The following is a 26,125-nucleotide window of genomic DNA, read 5'->3' on the forward strand; positions in this document are numbered from 1 at the left end:
TGTGCTCCTCTAACGCTGCCTCGTACCTCCCGGGCTCAAGCGTCCTCTCCGGAGGGGCCTCCCCAGCCATCTCACCCAGCTGGGGTGGAAGCCAAGAGTGGAAGATGGGGGTGAAAATTACAAACACCACAGTCCTAAAAGAATTCTTTTCAGGTTTTGATAATTAGCATCTTACAGAAGGACATGTGGAAAGAAATGCCTTTTTAAATTAAAAAAAAAAAAAAGCCAAAAAACCCCACACAACTTGTGAAAAAAATCTTGTTTCCAATTAAATACTATTTCAACAGGAAAAAACCCAATCATCCATTCAGCCTGACACTTCTTCAATAAGAGAGAATTCAAGCTTGCAGGATATAATTGACCAGCGTGGAATTTTGCCAGGATAGCAAGATAAACATAATTACTCATATTAAGAGTGTTAATTAATTGTTTGTGAACACAAATAATTGGCTGCTTGGTTTTATAGCTCATTAGGAAGCCAACAATTCTGTTAGACACCGCTGTCCGGTGGCCACACTAGGACCACTGAGCTGTAATCACCAGAAGCCTGAAACCGATCCAGTGCAAACCGAGGGGGGCTGACCGCCGAAATCGAGCTCCAAGGCAAAAAAATAGCGATAGCCAGTAAGCAAGTATTGACACTTTCTGGATAAAGGAGGGGCTTCTTGCGGTTGGGGTTTTGGGGTTCTTTTGGGGGTTGGTTCATCACCTATGCAATTTTTTCTACCAGAGATCTCTTTCAAAACTACGAAGGGCTGCCAGATGGAGTCAACCAGCATCAGTTACAAATCCCTGACCTTGACACACACTATCTGTGGCACTTTGCACACGCAGAAGCAGGGAGCGCCAGCAGCACACGCACTGCGATGGGCAGCGCCGCGGGAGCTCGGGCTGCCCCCGCTGAGGGCGATCGACCAACACGCAGCGCGGGGAGCGCCTGCGTTCTTGGCAGACAATAAAGATATTCTTACAAACCGCTGATGGGCTCAACAAGCTATTAATGACAGGTTCTCTTCATCATTTAAAATGGACAGACTCTGCTGCTTGACCACAAGGACAAGCAGGTTATTGCTTTGAAATGTTATACAAAAGACACAAATAAGGCATCTCTAATGAATAAACCACAAGTATGGCTCCATGGTTCTTTTTTAGTAGGGCTATTAATAGAAAACAGGACCTATTGAGGGTTGCAGATATATAACTCATCTGTTCCAAGGTTTCTACAGTTTGTTAAAGCATGTTACTTGGAAAAGGAATTAGCCAAGTACAATTTAGCAAACAACCACAAACATTTTTGGAATACAAGACTAACTCCCCTACACTTACAACTTTGCAATTTCCTTTCTTAACTAGCTGAAAGAAAAAAAAATCAATCTTCTGAGCAGCTGTCACTGTGGGTGCCATCCACGGGGAGTGCAGCTGCGACCCCCAGTGCGGTCGGCCAGACAGGCTGGGGGACCCCCCGCCAGCAGCAGTGCCCAGCACAGCTCCCTCTGGGGGGCCGGCTCCATCCCACCCCCAGGAACAGCGCGTGGGCCTGCTGGCAAGTTCTCCAGTTTACAAAGAAGATATTTTCTGGGTTTAAACTGGAGGTATTTCCAAATAACAATCTGTAAAATATTTACTGTATTTTTTTGCAGCAGCAGTTGTTCTACCACTGTATTTTGCTCCGGTGTGCAGGTAGGCACTAGATACCAGGACGGCAGAAGCTACTTAAACAAGGGTAAGCAGTAAAACAGGCTGCAATCAAGTGAATGGGATACGAACACAGATAAACCTAATGGGAACATTCAGACCCCATAAAGATGGTATCACAAATTGTGAAACACTCTTTTATACAGAAGGGATTAAATAACAAATTGCCAAATCAATATAAAGACTCGTCTTTTTCCTTAAGGGGAAAAAAGCTTCCTTACAAGCAAGTATTTGGAGATGCAGTAATTGGAAGTAGTAGACTCAGAGCATTCCTGTGGCTTAATGCTTCTGAGGAATGCCCCTACAATTTATTGGGAGTCCAAAAGGTCTTTGTGAACTTGCCTGACATAACGTTGAGATATAAAACAGTTTCCAGCATAAAGACGGAGCAGCTAACATACGTAATGAAGACAAAATCTTATTTGAACATCTAGTGAGCTACCCCTTAAGAAGTCAAGGTGTCACTACCCTGCCGAGCACCTTCCCAGTACATTTTTCCCCAAATCCCAGAGAAACCCTGAACACCAGTGAACTCTGTTCCTGGTCCACCCCCTCCCCAGGCTACTCAAACCCCCAAGAGCCGCCTCCTTCTGCACCTGCTGCTGGGAGGTGACACCATAAATCAGACCTGCAGCTCCAGCTCCTGCAGCACTCCCAATTTAGAAAAAGTACCAGTCATGGTCATCTGTCAAGACTACAGCATCTTTATAATGCATTAGAAAAATTCTCTGAACCCATCAGATTACAACTACCTGACACCAGCAGAGGAATGAAACATTTTAAAAATTTATTTAAGAGATTCAACTAGCATGCAAGGTACCAATGGAACTCGCAAACAAGATTAATTTTCAAACTGCTCTACGAACTATTCATAACGCTCAGCTATTTATTCCATTTACAGATTCAAAATACTAGTTGCAATGGAACATTTAATATGCCACCATTATAAAGGGGAAACTGTTGACAACTATGCCAGAATATACATCCTTTTCATCCCGCTGTTACTCCAAGAAGATATTGGTACACAAGCTCCTACAAATCATATTTCCCAAGCGATTCCCAAAATGGGAAGCAACAACAGAAAAGCAATTTTTTCAAATGCTCCTGCAATACATTGTGATAAGATTTTATTTTATTAGCGGTACAGAACAGTATATATTATTTAGATATTATATGGAAAAATTAAACATGAACCTAAACACTTCTCATGATGTACTGGGATATACGTGCTGTTAATAGTGAATATTTTGATTTAATGGGATTTAATAATCTGTTTAGATGAACTACTTAATGTTCTGATGACTGCTGATACTAACATCCTAGGCTCAACGAGCTTCAGACTTGTGACAATATTGTACTTTTTCCAGTTTTGATCAACTGATTAGTTTTTAATGCTAAGTATGTCTTGCCATCACTTGCGGTTTTAATATGTTTACTTAAACCAAAAATATTTTGCCCCTCAATAATTATTTTATATTGCAGCACTGAATGGAATTTAAGTCAATACATTATTCATAAAGCAAAGACAAGAGAAAAAACAAAGCTGAGCACTTCTTTCACAGACTTCAAATTACTAATACATACCATATTTATGCATGCAATATTTGATTGTGTGTGTGTCTTTTTTTTTTTTTTTTTTTTTAATCACAAGTTTGTTGTTTTCAGATCAGGATATGCCAAAAATCCAACACCAAACAATTTTTGTTTATAATTAAGGCAATCATCAATCCAAGGATTGTAGTCCATTTTATTTCATCTCTACATCAAAAAAAGTAATTTAAAAAAATTAAAATTCCCTTGAAACGGTAAGATAAATGAAAATGTAAGTGCCTTCACATAATAACAGTAAGCTGACCCTCTGGGAAATGGTTGACTTTCTCAATTCAAGGTATTCAAAGCTCATTCAAAAGTGTTCATTTGGAATGCAGATATCAAAGATGATGCAAATGTTCAAGAGAAAATTAAAACTTACCAGATGTTCTAATCCAGCTTTGATGTTTCCAGAGTCCCTGTAACAGAGGAACAAAAGTTCTAAATAGTTGCTAAACCCTTGTCTATAATGATTCATGTTTAACTCTGAAATGTCAAAGCCATGTAATTTCTCGAGTAGGTAAAATGTTTACTTTTAATATCTTAATCATTGCAATACCTAAAAAGTATCAATTATCCTAATGCACAACTACAGAATTATTTAAAACTTCAAATTTTAGCTGCCCTGAAATTGCAATAAACGGTAGCAATGCAACAGGGCACTCATTTAAAGAAACAACATTTTTACAATAATTAAGCGACTATTCATATTGGAAATAAAACAAGACGGCGCATAATGTTATTTATCACATCCACAATCAGTGGCTCATGGTTCTGCTTTGCCACTGCTTCAGTAATAAAATTCTGTGACTGTTTACAAAGGTGATGGGCTGAACAAATTGTACATTAACTAACTAGGTCGTGGCAGCCGCAGTAGAACTTTGCATTTGATTTCTGACAGCTGAAAAAAATACAAATGTACAGACACAAAAATGAGAAGTAATGTTGCACAAAGACAGCTGCAGAAAAACAGACCAAACCGTCAAAGCAAAAACCCAGAAAAGCACGGAGAATTCAGAGTGAGAATTAATCCTCAACATAGCCTGCTATATATATAAAAATAAATAAATAAAAAGATAACCTGAAAGAAAACTAAGGGAAAACAAATTTTAAAAATCCCCAACTCCCAGGCCCCTACGCACTGGGGCTGTCTCTGCTCCCACTGCCCCCAGGCGGTACCCGCTGCCCGCAGTGTAACCGCGCCTTGAGGACGGCGGCTGTACCCACGGCAAACCCGCACTGAACCACCCGCAAGGACGTCAGGTAATCACTTAGCAAACTATCTAGCGTAGCATGGATGTATAATACTAACTTTTCAACAAATTACTCAACCGTCCCAAGCCACAGGAGCAAAAACCCCACTGCATCCCTCTGAGACAGCAAGCGGTGCGAGCCGAGGGTTGCGCTCCCTGCAGTGCTTGGTAAGGCTGCGAAAGGCGCGAGGCAGAGATACACACACAAAGGGCCAAAGGGATGGCATCTCACTGGATGCCGAGTGAGGCTACGTTCAAGCACACGCTGTATCACCTTGCTGTACTGTATTTTAGACTTTTTACAGAAAGCTTTTATTTATAACTTCACACGCATTTCAAAAAAGCTCTGCCACACACTTGGGTCCCATTTGAATGTACCATGAATGAAGCAAGAGAAAAAGATGCCCTTTCCTCACGCTGTTATTTTGTATTTTGAAATGAGAACTCATCATTTACATCCATTCAGTATTGAAATAAAAATCATCTCCCACGTCTATTTTTGATGTGCTAAATGGCCGTGAAGAATTTAATTACTTGGGAAGCTGGATGCAAGACACTGCTGCGAGGAGCTCCCGACTAATGGCATAAAACCTGCCCTGTTAGTGCTCTGTCTCCCGCGCTGTCCCTGTCATGACTTCATCAATATTTGTGCAACTCCTTCTGCCCTGTGCTGAAAGCAGACTTAATTCAATTATAGGTCTCAAAACTGATAAAAAAGGTCCCGAAGTGGAAAATGCGAAGAGATTATTGGCAAATGAATAAAGATTTGTATCGAACTAACACACAAGAGTACAGCAGGGTTTTGTTGTTTGTTGGGTTGGGTTTTTTTTAATCATTCCCTGTCTTTAAGTCTTCTGGGAACACTGAGTTTCCCTTCCCCTCATGCAGCACATCGATTTCTGAATTAGACCGCAATATTAAATAATTAATATACTTGCCATGATTGATGTTTTGCATTAGTTGAATATTAGGTTATCAATCAAAATCCACTTGGTTTAATGTAATAATATTGAAAAAGTGTCACTGGCTGTTCATCCAATTTGTAGTTGAGGCAGCACAGATAGTAATATTGGTGTAACACAAGGCTCTAACGCAGGAAATGGAGTGGTTGAACATACATAAGGCAAACATTATCAAACTAACCAGGACAAGGTTGAGGTTGTCCTAAATAAACCTTGTGGCACCTGTCACTTCCAATGAAAACCTCTTCCCAGCCAGAGGCTGCCGTGCATCAATCAGTGGTGACAACTAGTAAAGCCATGGCATAATTTTATCTTTCTAGTTAAACAATAATTATACAACTAAGACTCCCATTAATACTATACTTCAAATATTGTGTTATGCAAAAATCAGACCTGTTGCTACAGCTCAGTCTAGTACATAACCCTGGATGCCTACAGAATACCTTAACCATTAATACCATTAAACGCTACAAATAAAAGACAAGAGCAGTTTTATGCACATCCACTATTATAATACTCCTATATAGGAACACCATAAGAAAATTATATTAATTTTATATCATTCTGATATCATGTATCATTTCATAATAACGTTTTACTCAGTTTCTACACCACACCACGTAGTTCCCAACAAGACACATATTTGCCTTTCAGAACGCCTCCAGGGTGCCACGCTTGGTTTTTTTGATGCATTAGGCAAGTTTGGTTTTATTTTTGAGTTTTTCTTTTTTCCATCAGAGAAGCTCTGGAATTGTGTTTCCCCACTATAGGCAAGACTTTGTGCTGTAAAATACTAGTTGACGTGCACATACTTTAAAATCATACATTAAACACAGCAAGCTTAATACTCTGGCTAATCCAAATGTTAGCTTTTGGTAATGCCAGGGGAAAAAATTGCAGCTAAATTTGAACTGTGGTCACAAGGGGCCTGTAACAACAAGCCAGGAATTCAATTTAGCAAGTGTAGCCGGTAACTAACTGAGGCAGCGTTAACTTAGTAGTGCAAGTTCCTTTGCCAGTAAACTAAAAATATTCACTAGCACTTGTTGGAAATCTTGATTTTAACCTGGACATATATTCACGTACATAAATGTAGGTTCCCATAAAAAACTAACCATTAATCAAGGTGGCTGAATAATATGCAGTATCTTCAAAATATCCAAACTTTAGCTATGATAAAATAAAAAGGAAATTATTTGTGAAATCTTAATACATTTATAGCAGTTTCACATGGGAACTGTAGAACTAATACTTGTTTTTGCACAACAGAGCTAAACAAATTACTGGATACATTTAGACCCGGACCTGTGGAGCAAAGCACCCTCAAGAAGCTAGCATTAACACCACACTACGGATGCCAGGGGCTTATTTTATTACTGTCAGGTTCCCTAAAACCAAAGAAATCTCAGAGATATTTTTGCTTATCACTAAAATAGGCAATTGAGCTTGTTAGTAGGTGTCTGTTATCCTCCTTAAAAAAATGACAAACAGTTGAGAGCTATTCAGATTCATGCTGCTATTCAGATCAGTAGTATCAAACTGGAAGTATTCTACATTTGTAAAAAATTTAGTCCAAATGAAAACAAACCACTTCAGCCCACATTCTTCGGTTCCTCTCAAGTTCTTATTAACTCCTTCTCAACGCTGCCCTTATATTTGTAGTTAAGAAGTTTTCTTTGCCATAGTTTTTTTGGTTAGAATCCACAGGCGGTAGAATAATGTGATGGATTACCTGTAAGTGTGGATCACCCGCAGGTAGCCCGGGCTGAAGGCATGCAGACCTATGCCTGCTCAGCTTCATCCAGGCTGCTCAGCTTCATCCAGGCTGCTCTTGAAAGCCCAGCTGTCGCAGGCAAACCATCTCACGGATTCAGTGTCCGCACTGGGACCATCCTTCCCTTCCACCCCCTCCAAACGTCTCTTTTTTTTTTTCCTTCAGCCTGTGCTGGTTGCCCCTTCCTTCCCACCACAGACCAGTCCCAAGAGCCTGGCTCCTTCTCGTGGTGATCTCCCTCCTCCCCAGGCTGGGTGGCTGCTGCCAGGTGCCCTCAGAGCCTTCTCTTCTCCAGGCTGAACCACCCCAACCCTCAGGTCCCCTCACCAGGCAAGTGCTCCAGCCCCTGACAGAACAGTCCCAGTGTCTCTCATTCTTCTCCTCAGAAGCCAAATGAATAAATCACCTCGTAGCTAGCAAGGGTGGCAGTCCCACCACATTAAGTGCAGGAACCAGGTCACACGCAGCGCTCCGGGCGAAGGCTTTTTACCTCCACTCCCCACGAATGCCAATGTGTCAGCATTGTTGATCAGGCAGCATTATCCCAACTGGTTACAGATCATTTTCATAGAGGGCTCTCACTCTTAAAATTGTCTTGGATCGTTCAACAATCACATCTCACAATCCTTTCAATAATCTGTCAAACATCATTTTCAATTAATTCCTCTTGGATGAAGAACCTCACAGTGAAAGATGTTCTTGAAAGAACCTCATGTGTTTCTGTTCTTTATCCTCACATTAAGATGCTTCTGCTGCTTGCTGTCATCTAATGGCCTTCCCCACAGACCTTCCTCCCAGTAGCACACCCACCTGCTTTCTTCTGCATGTTATCAGCCCCAACTCGTACTCTAGACACATTGCCTCAAAATGAACAGCCGAACCTCTTCAGAAGGCTTCAGAGCTCTCTATAAACTTCAGCAGTTGCTATATAGTAAACACTCACCAATACAAGAAACAGAAAATGGGCTAAACATAATATAACAATAATCTAAATAAGCATAAATACTACGCAAAACCAAGCCGGAGTGGTGGTCTGGTCCTTTCTCCCACCTCCCTAAGCTCTGTGTTGAAGGTAGATAGAAGAGAAAACAGAAATGAACAAAAATATGCCTTAGATATTAGGAATTATACCAAGGGCTATGGAAAAGAAGATGTGAGGCCACTGCCTCTCCTGCCTTCAGCTTCTTCAGTGTGAGGAATCTATGCTGACCCAACACAGTCAAAGTGACAAGCAGTCCTACCGAATACAACTACAGTGGCGGTGACAGCCATGGGAGAAGTAGACTAGTCAGCTGTCTCTAGACCTTCCTTTCTGTGTATCATCTTTATTTTAGCAGATTGGCATCTCAAATTCCACGAGGCCTTTGCCACATCATTTTCTGCTTCTGACACTCATAGTCTTCTCAAAAGTGCTCTGCTAAGAGATGTATTGCTTGTCAGTAGGCACTGTAAAAATAGATAATCAAACAAATCTAAATCAGATTTGGATATGGAATTTATTACACTTGCCACAACTGCTCAATCTAGCAGCATTAATACTCCAAATCCCAGAAAACACCACCACCAACAGCTGGTAACAATTTCCTCTCTCCCTCAGAATGTGGAAATCACCCATCCAAAACTCTGCCAACCTGTGGCAAGATCAGCTCTCCCAATGGTGAGTTTAAAGGCAAATATCTCATAATTTCCAAGACTAGAGCTGGGCTCTGTGTATTCCTGGGAAGACAAAATTAGCTTTCCACATCATTACACACTATTTAATTCAGCCCTGGGACATCTCTAAGATGGAGAACTGCTCCCCCACTTTTATATATTCTTATTTTATATATTCAATTTTTGCTGGATTTACTTTCGTCGGCCTCAAAAGTCTGTACAATCAGATTGAAGGTGTTCCAGGCAGCCAATTTTAGAGGAGGAGGAAAATAAAGAATAGTTTTTTCCCCCTGAGGTTTTTAACTTTTTTTCTAATTTTTATCGTGCATGCACATTTTGGAATACAGCATCATGTGTACTTACACACAGTTTAATCACAACTGGCTGGGTAGCCTGAACGATGTACTTGTGACCTTATCACTGTTTAGTGACGCATTTACGCAAACATTTAAACCACGCTGTATTCTGGAATAACTTCCCTAAGTAATCTTAAGCTCAGAGAACATGCCAGACATCAGGAGTAAAAGAGTCATGGCCAGATCATGCCTTTGTTCAATTCCAGCAAAATAAAAGCCTGCTACAGAAAAAAGTACTTTCTCCCTATTGGCAACAACTAGAGCAAAAGCACCCGATTATGGCGTCTGCACCGCGACTGCTCAGAAGGGACAACATGCTTGAAGTTCTTCCCTGAGCCAGCTTGACCTTCAGCTTCAGAGTTATAGAGCCCCGGGCGCAGTTTTTCAAAATGGGTACCCCCATCGTATTCCACTCAGTTATATAGGTTTTGTATTACCGTGCTGTCTGTGAAATTATAGGCTAATGTTTCCAAATCCGATTTCAGACCACGGACGCTTATTTCAGTAGGCTTTGAAAGACGCAGCGAAGATCACACAAAAATCTAAGCCCTGTGCCTGTCCTCTCCTCTGACACTATCTTTTGGAGGACGGTGCCGATTCGCCTGGGTGAACAGGTAAACTCACCCCTACTGACTTTCAACGCCAAGCTGGTCCAATGCCACCCGACGGTCTGGCAGAACTGCTGGCAATGAGCACGTAACGTGCAGAAACAGAACTACAACAAACACGTTGCTTTTCAACACTACCCACTTCAACCTCCTCAGGGTTATGAAGAAAAACCTGAAAAGCAGGGCTATATTTTTGTTGCCGTAAGTGGAAGTTACATCAAAGGGAGTATGCAAAAGGCAAGAGGAGAAATCCATAAAAGAAAGGTATTTCCTCCTGCCTCTTTTACACAAAAATGTAACCAAAGTAACCAAATAACGTATGCAAATGATATTACCAACAACAAAAATCAAAATCTCTGCAACCTACTACTTAGGTAAGTTACACAGACTCTCAATACCATGTGAATCCCTTGACAGTTGTAATGGCTTTAAGAGTTGTGGCTCCTTGTACCTAAAACCCCTGTTTTCTTCCATTATTGGAGATCAAAGCAAACAATAAAATGACTACAAAATAAAATAGTGAAAATAATTTAGGTATGCAGTGCCAACATCGGAGAGGGTACCGGTGAAAAGAAACACAGGACAGGCATCTGGCTGTTACTCCAATAGCACTAAGCATCCAGAAAACCAACATAATACATTAGGTTGAGAATTTTCTTTCTCACATAAGAGCTCAACAAGATGAGATATAGCTGAACTAGTAAATTTCTGCTGCTCTTTCCAATCTTTTGTGCAGAACAAACTCTCACGAAAAAGAGCAAATGGTTAAAGAATCTTACCCTCTGCTAGAAAAAGCATCCATGACATTTTTGAAAGGGTGGAATGTTCGTTTGCTCTTACTTCGTATCAGACTCAAACGATCTGGAACTGATCCTGAAGTACAAAGACTCCAAAGCTGGTGGTGGTATGCTCAGTGGCTCGCTCACTACAGTCATCCAAATAATTGATTTCACTTGGGAAAAAATGGTAAGAAGTTTGGCCAATTCCTAATAAATTTAAATGTAACAAAGATTCAAGAAGATCATATGAAGGTCACTTATCAAAAGCAGGAAGAAAAGCAGAAGTCACCCCCCCACACAAACACATATGGAATAACTTGGAACTGCTGAAGAACTCAGTAGAGTATAATGCAAACTAAATTGAATCATGCTAAAACCAGGGACTTTAAACAGGACACAAGGTGAAACAATTTCCATAATATGTTATCCTAGAGAGAAGAAGAATCAGTACCCAATAGACCTTATGAAATATTCAAGAGAAGAAAAAAAAATACATATAACCCTGCCTCACAGAGTAAAATGCAAGATTTTATGCAATTGAAATAAATACTGAAACTAAATAGAGGGGCAAAAAAATACCATGTTGACAGAATCAATATTTTCAAACAGACCCTACAAAAAAAAAAAAAAAAAAAAATCATCCCTTTTCCTCCATAAGTATTTCTCAGATAAATGATAGCCAAGATAACTACCCCAAAATCTCCCAATTCTGTTTTACCGAGACTTCAGGTCAGATATGGAAATCTCATAAATTATCAAAGCAGATTTCTTTCTCCTCGTTGCTAGTTCAAGCCATCTCTCGGATAAACCCGGCAACTCCAAGGACCTCGTAACATTGGAGTCCTCAGAGTATGTGGAGTGAGGTTCTGTTGGCTTTTTCCCTGGGTTCTGGGTGGGTTTTTGTCTTCCTGCTCTGTGCACATGGTTCCCTTCACAAAGAGTAGAACCCTGTTAATCAGCGTTGACATTCCCAGCAAACATAAGCAATTAAGCTTCGGGTTTTGGAATGTCACTATCTCTGTCAACCAGTCTTAAATAAATTAGACAACTTTGGCCTGTTTTACCTTTTCTGTAATATTATTTAGTAGATATTCAATTAAAACACATCCTGTAGGTGAAAGTGTATGAAAACATTTCCGTAATGGACATTAGTGGTAGTAGGAAGTGTTGCTAATTAGCCTCAAAGAACAGAATAGATTACAAAAGTAGCAAAAAGCCCAGCAGTGTAAATGCACAGAACACTGCACTGCATATTAAACAAAGCAGAACAAGTTTTAATGTTGGTAAGCATAACTATAGTAAAAACTCTCCGGACTAGTAAAGAGTGTTACAGGTTAATGAGGAACATATAAAGAGTGCACAATAATTATCATACCTAACACCTTACCATCTGTGTTTGGATGGCTGCAGAATATAAACACAGTTTATCAGCATTAAGTCTGAAACTAATTACACATGTATTTCTATTAGCATACTGTTAGGATAAATATTTAAAAGGTTAGGTTTTCCTCAGCTGCACTCAACTCTTAGTACTGAAGAACATTAAATTTAAGTGTAATTCAGTGAGAAAATGTAAATGTTCTAAGCACTAAAACAATTCGAGTACAATCAATTTTCCATTTTCTGAAAGCTTCTAAATCCTCCTCATTCACCCAATTACTACTGTACTTAACCTAATGAAATTTTATTCTGCAGGAACAATACTATTCTTAAACAAATTTTTGAAAAATATAAGATTAAAAACTTCTAGACAAAGAATAAACTCCTAGAGAAAAGATGCAAATAAAATTACTATCATAATCTTTTGTTTTTTATTTGCAAGTATAAAACTGAAGAGAAACAAAAGCGTGGAACATAGCATCTGTCATATCAGAATATAAAAAGATGATCCTGGCACAAAATGAAAAAGCTCTAATTCATTTGCAAATCAAGCCTGCCAGTTCTATTTCAAGCTGGCGGTAACTGTCAAGAGTTAACAAGATAATCACTTTCAATCCTGCCTTCAATGGTACATTACACTGTTATTCCATTCAATAAGGCCGTTCTTTGGGGCACTAGATGAATGGTTTTCATTTCTAACTCACACAAAAAGTTGCAAAAAAAATCCATGGGGCTTAAGAAAGAAATCCCTTTATGGGCATTTATCTGCCGGCACTTGCTTTTAGGCAAAATGAGATATTTGGATACATTGGTGTCCATTCACTTCCTCTATTCCTTTAGGCCCTCAGTCTGTTGATAAAAAAAAAAAAAAAAAATCCACACAAGGAAACCTCAAGCTTCTTTCGTATTTTTTAAACTACCTATGCGCATTTAACAAGTTCTGTAATCATGTTTTGTAAATACTTCAAGAACACACAGCTCACTACACCACGCTGAAATGACATTGCATTTGAATAGATCCATCTTTGTCTAAACTCATTATAAACTGTAAAAAAAAAAATAGTAAATGCTCATGAAAATTGTGCTTAGGGAAACAATAAACAGTTCCCCATTAAATGTTCAATAAAAAGAAAGTTACCAATTACAAACACTCTGCCTATGAAACAAGTTAATCTAGGATTTGTCTGTATTATTTGTGATTTTTCATGTTTTTTTTTTTTTTTTTTTTTTTTAAGTTTCTGTGCTATGCATTCTTCCCAAAGGATATAATCTTGTAGAAGTTTATGAAGTTTAAAACCTATCTGCTGGCACAAACCATCTACTAATCTCTGTGGGGAAAAAAAACCTTCATGCTTTCATTTATTGCTCAAAATTGCTATTGTAAGATACTACTTGCATGTTAAGGTTGTACTGTACAGATACACATTCTATCATCGAATATTCTATAGCAACAACTTAAATACTCTACTAATTTTAGAAACAAATCACTAAATCTTTTCTCTGGTTTGTTTTTTTTCTCTTTCTTTCTTTAAATCCCCATAAATCTCAGTTCACAGAACACAGCTAATATCTATATTAAATATATCTTATCGGAGTTAAGCTCATCCAGCCTCAGGTCTGTTGCCCATACCCAACGCCAACGAGCTCACTGCCAATACCGTATCTGTAGATACTTTTTTTTATTTTTAATCAGCACAAATCATTCTCCTTAAACTCAGGGACCCATCTCGCCAGTCACTTCTTACACTATTTGCATACCTTACAAAGATGATTTGTGATCGCTTTATAATCCATCACGACAAGTCAGACAACTTTTTCCATATACCCCTCGTGTAAATGCTGCTTTACAAGTCAGGGTTTCTTTTATGGGAAATCTAAACACCAGAAGTTACCAGCAGACTCACAGGCTTTGATTTTGTTCTTTGCGCTTCACAAGTTTCTTCAGAGGGTCTAAACAGAGAGGTGTTCTTATAATTAAAAATATCCTGTAACAAACCCAAAACCTATATGCCTCTATTTACGCAGCATGAGAACACAGTCAGTTTTGCTGCCCTACTGCCAGTGCTTTCCAAAAAGAAAGAATATAAAATAAAAATGAATTGGAAGTTCACATGCTAGAGCAGAAGATGTTGCACTTAGAACACAAATTAAGAGAAAGTGAACAGATGGATTTCAAATAGCAGGTCGTGGCTTTAGGCAAGACTAAGAGAGTCCCGAAAAAACAGGAGCCTGCCATAGAAATTTGGGATGAGTTTCCTTCCTCTCTAGCCAGCAGCAGCACAACAACTGGTGCTGCTTAAAAATAAACAATTGATTTAAAAACAACAAGCCAACCACAAAACAAAAAACAAAGCAAACCAAACCCCACCTTCCATTCCATAAAGCAGGCATTTGGAACAAAAAGCAAAGATAAGCAGCAGAGTAATGTACCTACTACCTTCAGTAAAGGTAGGTATTTGTTTCTAGCATTCACGTCTGATCAGTTTGCACAGTGCAGATGAAAGCCCGGGATGACCCAACAGCTCCAGGACACACACATTTTAAGGCCAAAGACTAAGAAAAAGTAGTTTCACATTCCCATTATTCCTGAAGATGTGTGCAGCACTTTAGCAACCGTGGTCAAGTTCAGCTGAGACCCACAAAGTGCCACTTTACTGAAACTCCGCCGCTTCAACTGCATTTGATCCAATTTTAGCACACTGAACCCTCGCACTTTTTTAGGCATCACTGTTGGGAGGTATAAAAATCCAATTTGTAAATGCTTTTGCGCTGTTCCTCTTAGTGTCCCTGCAGTTTGATTTTGTCACTTTAGTTTAATTCCTCTACGTTCTTTCATCTGGCCTGCATTTATCTCCCAAAGGAATGCAGGGGCACATTCAGAATATACTCTAAATGTTTAAAATGTGTTTAAATGTCAGATAGGATATAGATATAGATAGATAGCCTTATCTTTTCACTCCTACACAAGGTAAAAAATTTTCCTTCTGAAAAAAGCAGATCCACCTGATCTCGGAATATTTAGATTCTATCTCCTCAACTACTTCAGCTGACACAGCTTGTAGCATTTCTGGTCTTAAGAGACTTTAGTTTCAGGCTGTATTTCACAATTAAACAGTTTGTTTTATTACAACTCCACGTAGCCCCAAAGAAAGCCTTTGAAAGCCCCAGGTTTCTGTAAGACAGCCATTCCCAGCAGCCCGACCACACGCTGTGATGTAGGAGCAGCTCAGAAGATTCTGCAACACAAGTCTGACGTGAGGCACAAGCCCCTGTTATTACATGAATAACCTGAATGAACCTCAACAAAACACCTTATTAATACATCTGGAGGATTTACCATCACTACGGTACCGCAGCTATTTTCAGCTCAAATGAACACACTGTAAATATTTTGGGATGGCACAAGTCACAACCCCGGCACTACCTCCCCAGCGTTCAGATGCATCTTGTCCCACCTGACTCCAGAATTTTGTAGATGCTTTTCAATAATTTGAGGCTGGTAAGTTACCAAGAGCACCACAAAGACCCTTTTATTTTGTGCAGAAGACTCACAAATTCTTCTAAAAGGTTGTTCTGTTAATGCCTAGATGAATTTTGAAAACATATTTAATATGAAAAGGGTTTCTTTCAAGTCTGACTTTCAATAAGGAGGAATGCTGTACCTTCTAACAACTTCCATGTTGGGCTGTGTTGCAAGACAAATCTGTAAAAATTAAAAAAGGTAGAGCCTAAGTTCTTCAAGCTTGATAGGAATTTAGTTCCTTGGCCACAAACACAGGGAAATAAATAATAGCTCCTCAAAACAGAGAAAAATAAGAATGGATTGCAACTCTCAAACACAGCTGACCAAAACCAAGCCTAACAGGCAGCGACAAAAATAACCTGAAAGCGCTTTAAAATTAATGGAAAGCTTGGAAAAAACCAAAGCAAACCAAAACCAGCTAATGAAGCTCATGGAGGAGATTTGGAAGAGGAGGCAGCTGACAGACCACTGACAGCAGTCACCACTTCAGCAACTTTGCCTTTGCGGCAGTAAGCCCAGAGCAGTGCTGGGCACCTGCACACTACCAAATCACCCCAGACTTTGTCAACGCACTTTTAAATACGTGTAATAGCAAAGATCAGAACTTGAAGCCTACCTTGATAACATCTTGGTATTCCAGCATAAAGAGCTTCAGTTGTCAAAAAAACCCTGTCACACCTGGACCTAGTCACAGTGGATTTGTACCTAACACAGCTACATCAAGATTGTAGAGAACAGGCTCATTTCTTTAAATTATCTGACAAGGCTAATAGTTCTCTTGATACCAAGCGCAATTAACTCTCCGCTAATTCAACAGCCGCACTAGACAACTAACACTAATAGGTCTGTATCTTGCTTATTTGTTATTTCTTTCCCCAGCATTTGTAATAGCCTCTGACTATATAATTTACAAGTCTGTTATTATTTGAGAACAATTAATGAATGCTAAAATTGCTTTTGGTCTTGTGCTCATTACATATCTGCTTCTCAGGGAGAAGTTTCAGAAGCAATAGATGTATTCAAGACAACGCTATGCCCGTGCCGAAAGCACAGATAGCGTCTAGAATCTGACGTCCGAGGCATTACGGTGAGTTCAAGTAAACAAGAAAAGATCCTTAAGTTCCAGTAAATCACAGCTTAAAATTTTTGTAGAAAATTTTACATCCTGGGGAAAAAAAAAAGAAACCAAAAAGCCCCCAACATCAAGTAATGATGACTAAACACTTCATGCTGGTTGAGTTGCACCGAAACCACCCGAAGGCTTCACGTGTTCCTTAATTGTTAAGCCTGCTCTTCTTACCACATCACATTGGCCTTATTCATTTAACTGTACAAAATGCTTGCTTTCATTAATACGCTTTTAACCTTTTACTACCACGTAAGACTAACATCATCTATTTTATTTGGCATTTAGCATTCCCAGCACTTCACGGAGAAAGTCTCCGGTGAAAACAGACAGCAGTACTGGCTTTGCAAGACGGAGCAAACTGTTGAGAAGTGGCCGGCCAAAGTCTAGACCAGAAATCTTGCTAGGCGTTTTGTATTTTGGCATTCCTTCAATGAAATTAAAATAATTAGTATTGCACACCACTGATTTACCACCAAATGGACCAAAATTAGAAGAAAAAGACAAAAATATAAAACACGTCTCGTTCTACAGCCAAGATTTCCCTCAAAGGTTATTTTTCTAATATAAAGCCAAGGAATTCCTGAAAAAATTAAGTACCATAAACATGGCAGGCTCCAAGGAAACTTGGATCTTAAGCTATTTGGAGCTTGAAGATTAAAACCAGCACTTCCTATTGTACCTGCAAATATTGGAGGCAAAGCAAAACATCCTATAAAAACAAATTCCAAACAAATAAGCTGCTAGAGCCTCCAACAGCAGCAATTTCTAGAGGATTCACAGACCGTACAGGAACACCTGCAAATGCGGATGATCGGGCTGACAACTGAGCAAGCACTGTTCTGTCGCCTTCTCTGGGGAAATAACTTGGAGCTAGATGCCCATTAGTCCATACAAGTTACCCTAATCTCTGTATTCTCAGCTGTACCCACTTCCATTCACCTCAGCTCACACCGTTTAGGACAGGAGACATGCTGAACCTACACAGACCTCCCTCAGCAGACTTTGTATCGAGGAGACACCAAACTCTGCGATGGAAATGATTTTATCTGATCACACATGGCCTCCAGCACTCGCCTACCTGGCTGCTCACGCAGGACTTCCTGAACCATTACAGACTGATGCTCTACAACAAGCCAAAAGCGGTGCTGGTTTCCATTAAAATGTTAATTTTTACAGCAAAGTAAGGCAGACAGCTCGGGGTGGCAGCCTCAAGAGTTAGCCGCCCTCGTGTATGAATCAAGCTTTTATATTCATTCAAAGGAGGAGCAGGCACTAAAGCGAGCAACCCCTTTGCGAACAGAAGACTTTGCGTCTCCATGATGCTATCAGAACTAAGGATTTTTCTCTATTTTATTATAAAACCCTTCATATTTGTCTTCTTTCACTCTATTAAGAAATGTATTCCAGACAGTCTTACTGATGTTAAATGGAGTAACATGAACACTTTGCTAACCACTATTAGATGGCCTGGGTAGAGAACATTGGAGTATCAGTGCTCTGAAAGAGATTAAAGTCAGGCTTAAGAAAAAAAAGAATATAACAAATTCAGAATACAGAATAACTGCGCAGACCGATGGACTCATCTACAGAAATAGCACATTGATATTGCTGGGGGAAAAAAAATAATCTAGTATATTGGCTCTTTTCCCAGATTTTTCAGTTTTGGCTGAAAGTTATAATCGCAATATACAAAATTACTATGTCTTGCAAAGAAGTGCCAGAAACCAGTGTCCCCAGAAACTGGAACTGGAACAGTTCCAAGCAATCAAACACATTCATGTAACAATGGTCAGGGCCGAGTGGCCTTTTACACAATGGCACGGTAGGATAAGCCACCTACTTAACTTTCTGGTAGAGCAAGATATTGGAAAGTTACGAGAACATTTGTGCATAATAATTTCCAATCATTCAAAACAGGTCAGGATGCTGTTCTAACATAAGCAAACAACATATAACATATATAAGTCTATATCCTTCCTCCAGTCATTGTGGCTTTCAGTCATCAAGGTCAGCCTGCAAGGTCCGCATTTGGATGGCTGACACTTGCACCAGTACAAACGGCTGATAACGGAAACAACTGGAAGAATCAGCCTTGTGCCTACATGCAACAGAGGGGAACATAGTTTAGTTAGCTATGCATATTTTTTTGCCCAACAGTAGAAAGAAACACAGCATAACCAACACCTACGGTAAACAAAAATGTTCAAACTGTATATAAGATGTGTGAAATCGTTTCAACCATGAAGAAAAATTTGAAAAGTCTGCCTGATATTTGGGATTTAAGGTGGACTCCCTTTCTTGTACATCTGTAATGACAGAAGTTGCACAAACCAATGGAAAAAATATCTGTAAAATGTCCAGTCTTCGTACATACGACATAGCCTAGCACATAATCCTTGGTGCATCACAAAAGCACACCCCTCCCCCCCCCCCCCAAAAAAAAAAAAAAAAGTTGGTCCTCTTGAAGGTTTTCCTTTTGCCCATTCTCTATATGGCACTTAACATCATTCATCATGACTATAGGAACAAGGAAGGCTGAAATTAGCACTCTGTAGAGCATCTATACACTTGCAGGATGTCAGCAGATGTGATTGTTAAATGACAAAAAGCCAAGTGCTGAGAAATATCTGAGAATACTATAATAGCCCAGCACCAGGTAGATTTTTTTTTTTTAATTAAAATATAGACCCCAAAGTCATAGCCAAGGGAATTCACTATCTCTTGAACGTGGAATTGATCTGAATGCAATTACTTTACCTCTTTTTAGCTCCATTTGACTTTGAACTAAACATCAATTAGTGCACAAACATAATACTGCAAGATCTGTTAACTCCAATACTAAGTTTTCCATAAAAGATCTAAAGCAGTTTTATTGGCCTTCATTTAATAGCTTTCAGCAATCACAAATATTGCACATGAAAGCTCAACTTCATTTTCTGGTGGTCACTTAAACCCTTAATTCTCACAATAAAACTCTCTCAGTCTTAGTTTTAAAACCCTTAAATTAGCAAACAAGACACCACATAATATATGCTATAAGCAAAGGTCTTCTCTGAAAAGCTGGGACCTTCAAGTGCTTCAGCTGCGATACAAGCCATTGAGCCATGGCCAATATAAGCCAATTTGAATAATCAATATGACAACCTTATTTTTCTAATGCAAACAGGATTGATACAGTAAGGTGTCTCACTGCCACATCACAGTCATGGCCTCTTTTAACCCCTAATTAGATTTAGGCGATTATCCCTGCTCTTCCTTACAAGTGTACAGCCCGGATAAGAGATGACAAAAGCTATCTGCCACTTACTCAGCCTTTGCAGACTGCAGGTTATCCAGGGAGATACAGGGTAAGATCAGCAAACAATTGTTATTCATATCATCTACAGTTTTAAGATAGTCACAGTTTTCCATACATGCTAAGTGAAAATAGCCCAGAGCATTAGGTAAATGCAAAACGCTTAAGAACATCAGGGTTACACAGATGGAAATTCAAGGTGATGTTAGGGAATTATGTTTAATTCAAATTGGTTACCACAAAGAAAACTATCTAGCAATGATTTTCTTTTTCAGACAGGAAACACTGAGTCTTCAAGAGATTTCTGTTCATTGTTTATTGTGTGTAACAGTGAGTATGTTACATGCCTATTTCTAAAAAAATAAAAATAAAAATAAATTCGAACTTAGAAACAGCAATCCCAATAGATTTACATAGCTAAACAAAGTACTAACAGACAGAGAAGATCTATTACAGAAATGTAATCACATTTCATTTACAAGAACTCTTATCTCAAGCACTTAAATATAAAATTTAAACAGTTTTCCATTTTATTGTACTCAGTATTTGAGCTAATAAGACATAAAAGTATAATCATGTTAGCAACATTTCTATTGCATTACATAAACACAGTACTAGATTAAAGGCAGACCAGGAAAAAGCAAGCATGATGTTGCATATAAAACTAAACGCTTTATTTCTCCTGGCAGAAATAAATATCACTGGTATCATGTGTGAAAACTGCTATGCTAAAAATAGGCCATATGTTCATGAAACTTCTATCCCCATACTGATTAAAGAAAATAAAAAGTATTTTCATACGTATTACCCATACATGAACATAGCATGCTTTTGTAACCAAAAGAGAAGTATTCCCCTATAGAATGCTTTTATTAGCAGGCTATGCGATCACAGAACTGGAAGGATCATTTATCCAAGTTAGCTGCCACCCACTCACGACTGGAGTAAAATTTTCAGAATTGTTTAGAAGACACTTGGACAGAATTTGAAAAATCACTGAAAGGTAATATACATTGTTAAAAATATTGTATGCACTGTGATTAAACACCCTTTATCAGCAATACACTATATTCAAGACAAACTGCAATGCAATTTCTGCATTGCTTCTTTGGGCTCTACTTCCCATCAAAGAATTGCTGCTGCTCCTCCCAGCTTTCTGCTCCTTCCACATGCCAGTCGGAAGCAGTAAAGGCACCGTCTTCTCCTCGTCACCCACCAAGAAGGTACCTTGATGCCAAAGAAACAACATCGTGGGGACCTCTTGCATGCAGCGCAAACAATCCAACATTCATCCTAGATTTTCATATGTGCATGAAGACTTTTACTTGTTACTATTATTTACATCCCTGTCTTTCACCGATTTTATTAACTCACTTTTCCTAATAAAGGTTCAAGATATGGTCACCCTGAAACCATACTACTTAACGGTTATGCAGAAACTATGGATACGCGCTTCCTCATGCTTCTGATGCACAACCCTCCCTACAGGCCCTTATATTTCTTTCTCTGTTAAACAGAAAAAAGAAGACAAAAAGGTTTAACAGATCCTTGATAAGATTTTGTGCGATATTTTTGAGTAGCGTTTTGAAAATCTGATGTTACTACTTCTCTAAAAGCAAAGACTACAAAGCTCTATGTGCTTGCCCTAAACATAACCAACCAAATAAATATCTAAATGGGGGGAGCACTAATGAAAGGCAATGATTAGTCTCCTATTCAGGTTATTTGGACTTGTGAGAAAATCCATTTATGTAGAATATTATTTTAACTTAATTCCATCAAATTCTCATTAAATTGCAGAAAAAATATACAGAGTTCTCTACAAATGTTTTGCACAGGTTGGATAAAAACAGTTGATAAAAATGGTTTGATACTGAAAAAACAGTCAGCATGAGGATTTGTTCCTGCTCCTCTTCAGCTGTTTCTGAAGTTTCTCATTCGAGTGCTTTGCCTTCTAAAAAAAAAAAAAAAAAAAAAGAAAAATCCTATAATAATTGGGAATCTTTTCCATTTGCTAATATAATTACCAGTTACACAAGCGTGGGGGGTTTCTGTACTGAAACTTGCAGTACAGAAGAGGAAGGGAGAGCAAGCAAATAACATCTGTTGTAACGGAACTGTTCATGGCAAAAATTCCTCCAGCCTCACCAATACCCCAAAGAGCTGGCTGAGCCCTCCAGCAAGGAGGGGTGAGGCTCCCGCTCGCTGCACCCGGCGGCATGTCTCCTGCTCACCGGCGGGTTCAGGGCTCTCTGCTGTGGGCTGGTTTGCTTCCCCAGGCGCCTCGGCACACCTGGCAGCGCACAAATGCCCCAGAGGCTCGTTTTAGGAGGAGTCACAGACGCCCTGACAACCCTTTAACAAACCCTCTCACGGAAGGGTTAGCGGAGGTCAGCATGAAGCTGAGAACGGGACCCAGGGCTGCAACATCGCCGATCCAAACCACTGCTGCTCACCACATCTCTCGAGATAAATATCTCAAGATAAACGCACCCAGCCGGTGCACCATACCTGTGCCAGTAACCCAGAACTCCTGCGCCAACTCAGGCAAGGGACCTCTGGCACAAAACTCATCCCCACAAATTCACAGCATCTTCCCTCCCGCGATGCACATGAGCCACAAGTGCTTCACAGAATTCCACTACAAATCACTTACAACTTTGAGTTACAGTGCAAGACTGATAAGCTTGAGATAAGCAATGATTTCTGGCAGCAGGCGGCAAAGGGACGCTGCATATGGTGACAGCATCAAGACATGGGGGATTGCCACTTTCACGCTTTTTTGATAGTTTTCAGTTTTCAGATGCTGACCCAATATAACTTCAATACATAATGTCATTAAAAATATATTATCAGCAGTCAAGGTCTACTTTGGATTGAATAAATTGATCATCATCAGAAATATTTGCACATCCACGATCCACGTGGTGCAGCCTCCATTCAGCAGAGACCAGCGCAGATATATTACTCAGTCTTAATTCTTAGTTAAAGCGCTTAACTCTTATGACCAGATTACTGATGTTAAATCCATCAAAACCTAGAAAACTGTCAAAAGAAAATTTCTCCCCCATAGGGAAGGTGAGAAGTACAACCTAAAAATAAGGTATTTCCATTATTCAGAATATACCACTAAGACAGGGCAGAGCATAACTTTCAAAAAATAATAACCAGAAGTATAAACATTTCAAGTGTTTAACATCTAGGTCTAAATATCTAACATCAATTCACTAAGCTGTTATAGCCCAAATGCTTAAAAAAAGACAAAAGCAGCACGTGTATTGAAGTAGAAAAAGAAATGTTACATATGGGCGCCCAAGCAGGTAAGTGGGACGGAGCACATTTGCTGTTACCTGTAGTCTTTTCTGCTTTCCTTCCTCTCTCTATCGTGCCCATCACTGAAAAGAAATGAAAGCTGAACTGCACCGCAAGGGAAAGCTGCCAAACAGCGAGAGCTTAAATACAGCAATGAGAGCTAAAATATGTCAGTCCGGCCTTTTCCACAGTGGAAAAGGAAAAACAACTGAAAAGGTTGGTGGGAAGAGAAAAACATTTTAAAGTGCTGCACAGGCTGCAATATACACTCAATACAGTGCTTCTGTGATTATTTATTTTTCTTTTATAAATTGTGCTTTAATCTGTACTTTATTGAAAATAAGCAAGCAAAGCCTCCGATGTTTCCAATTAAATTGGTGCAGCTGTTTCTCAAGAGGAGAGATCTATTACATAACCTTTAAAGTTAATGGAAATAGCTTTCAACAAGCTCTAGGGCCTAAAGCTTGTTTAGTTTTTTTAAACAAATTAATTGGTGGATTTTAATCTTTTGTCCTCCTCTATACAAAACACATCTTGACCTTTTAAGTAAGATTTAATATCTCCCACTGCGTATAAGCCCCTACCTTCTCTTCTACCTTCATGCTCCTGACTTACAGAGGATCTGCCATAAATTAAGTCCCAGTAGAAATTGATGCTGCAATATTATCTAAAATTTCATAGAGACTGTGCCATACAAGGGGTTTTAACATTATTTAATGTGGTCAGGAAATTGAGGTTTTTACTTCCACATCACAATTCCTAAACCCAAAAAGTAATTAAATAATTGCACGCTGCCGCACCTCTGTGAGGGGCTGACGGCTCAGCAGGTCCATGGCCCCGTTACATTACAAACCCCAGGCTCCTGCTGGGGAGAACATCCAGGTTCTTACACAGGATCGCTCGCATTCCTCCTGAGCCACTCGCTGTCAGTGGGTGCTCCATAGCATAAACTTTGTTAGTAGCTGACAACTACTTACTGCCAAAATTTAAAAAATTAAATAAAAAAAATAAGACAATGAAGCCCCTTTTTTCCCTGTACTCACCCAGTTCTCACTTGGCCCCCCAGGCCGCCTGGGTACAACCGCAGGGTCCCTCCTGCCCCAGCCCCTGGGTGCCCATCCCGCGGGCTCGCAGAGCCCCCCCCGGGCACCAGCCACCCTCACACTCCTCTCTGGGCTCAGAGTAAATTACCCGCTCCTTACGTGGTGAGCAAATGGGGAGAAAATTTTTGTGCATGTACAAAGAGGAGAAAAGGAGGAAATAAAAAGGAAAAGGTGAGATGGCAAAGCCAGGCATATGAAGCCTTCTCAGTCCTCCTGCCCCTGTAGAGTTACAGGAAGCATTCCCCATCACGCTCTGCTAAACACTCTCCTATAAATCAATTGTGTACATTTCTCTAATATTTTTCAAAGCACAGAGCGACGCCCACCTGACAAGAATCAATGGGAAAAAACCCTTTTCCCTCTTTGACACAGCATGATCCCATTAAGCAACCTCAAAAGATTCTGATCTGAGCAAAGTCAGACCTTCCTGATCAATTCCTTAATCCATTTTGAAATAATGGGCTGGTCTCGATTTTTCAGTTTTGGTCCGGGGGAAAAAAAAAAAAAAAATCATTCCCAACATAATTCACCATTAAATGGGCCTTGTCTTACAAGAACTTCAGCTGCTGGAAGCAGATGAGGACAAAGTCAGAATCCAGGAGAATCACCAGCACATCTAACATGCCTCCTCCGGGTCTCCCCATTTCTACCCTGAAAGTCACTCAAAGCATTTGCCAGTCTTGTCCTTCAAGGATCTTTAAAGATGTTGCTTTTAACACTATAAATAATGTAAAAATTGATGCCTGAAGTGGAAATTATTCCCATACTTCTGCAAGAGAAAAACTTCAATTCATTAGGTTACCACCGGAGTTGCTATAATCTATGAAATAAAGGGAATAAAACCAACATGATGCTGAAGTATCGTCACAATAAAATGTGGTGCAGGCTGGAGACACTGCACTCTACGTGCTGGTGGATTCTGCTGCAGAACTGAAGAAGTTTTATTCCAAGATTGGATCAGATGCTGCAAATAGAGATGCAACATGAAGAGCATGTGCACCTGCTATATTCGGAACTCCCTTACGGGAACCAGACAGGCTCACAATGGAAGATTTGGGTTCAGCACTCTTCTTCATGGGAAGATCTGAGAACCTTCCCACTTCAATGGAAAATCATTCTAATGAAATGGTGTTGACTTAGAAAAACATGCTCTACTTGCTTCCCTAGCAGGGCCCAGCTAAAAGTCCCAATGAGGATTGCCCCACCAGCCGCAGACTACTCTGGATCTGACAAAGACACCCACCAAGGACAGATCGCCGCTGGCATGCACTGGAATATATGCAAACAAAAAGTTAGCTCATGACACTTTTATGCTTCTAGTTTTAACTGCAAGGGATCAGAACCACCCTCCTTCAAGTAGCTGCTTCTTAATGCTGTCTCCTACAGCAGCAGGCAAATAATGACAAGGAATGGAACAGGAGTATCCAAATGTTTGAGCCCTCCCATTTTGTTTGCAGGATAGGAGAAACAATAATGCAAAGAATGAGCATTTTTAAAAAGTAGGTCTGAACCGACTGAAATGTAATTCTGTAACCCTGAGATCTCCTCAGTACCACAGACTTCATGTTTAGTGAGCCACAAGCTCCGCCCTGAACTAAAGAACATTCTGTAGAATTGCAGCATTCGTTTATCTACAGATTCACCTGCATTTTTAATTTTCCCTCTACTTCACTCAGTAACAATGGCTAAAATTTCTACAGTAGCAAAAAGACC

At 39.7% G+C, this 26,125-nt stretch overlaps 1 protein-coding gene across 1 annotated transcript in view; it reads right to left on the reverse strand.

Annotated features, from left to right (window-relative positions):
• Positions 1-26,125, reverse strand: part of RSRC1 (arginine and serine rich coiled-coil 1) — a 168,588-nt gene that overhangs the window by 88,706 nt on the left and 53,757 nt on the right. Inside the window, exon 5 of the mRNA XM_037406974.1 lies at positions 3,668-3,704. Within this exon, the coding sequence (XP_037262871.1) occupies positions 3,668-3,704 (37 nt within the window). The remainder of the gene's footprint in view (positions 1-3,667; positions 3,705-26,125) is intronic.

This window comes from Falco rusticolus, chromosome 13 (genome assembly GCF_015220075.1).
Source record: "Falco rusticolus isolate bFalRus1 chromosome 13, bFalRus1.pri, whole genome shotgun sequence".
Classification (NCBI taxonomy): Eukaryota; Metazoa; Chordata; class Aves; order Falconiformes; family Falconidae; genus Falco; species Falco rusticolus.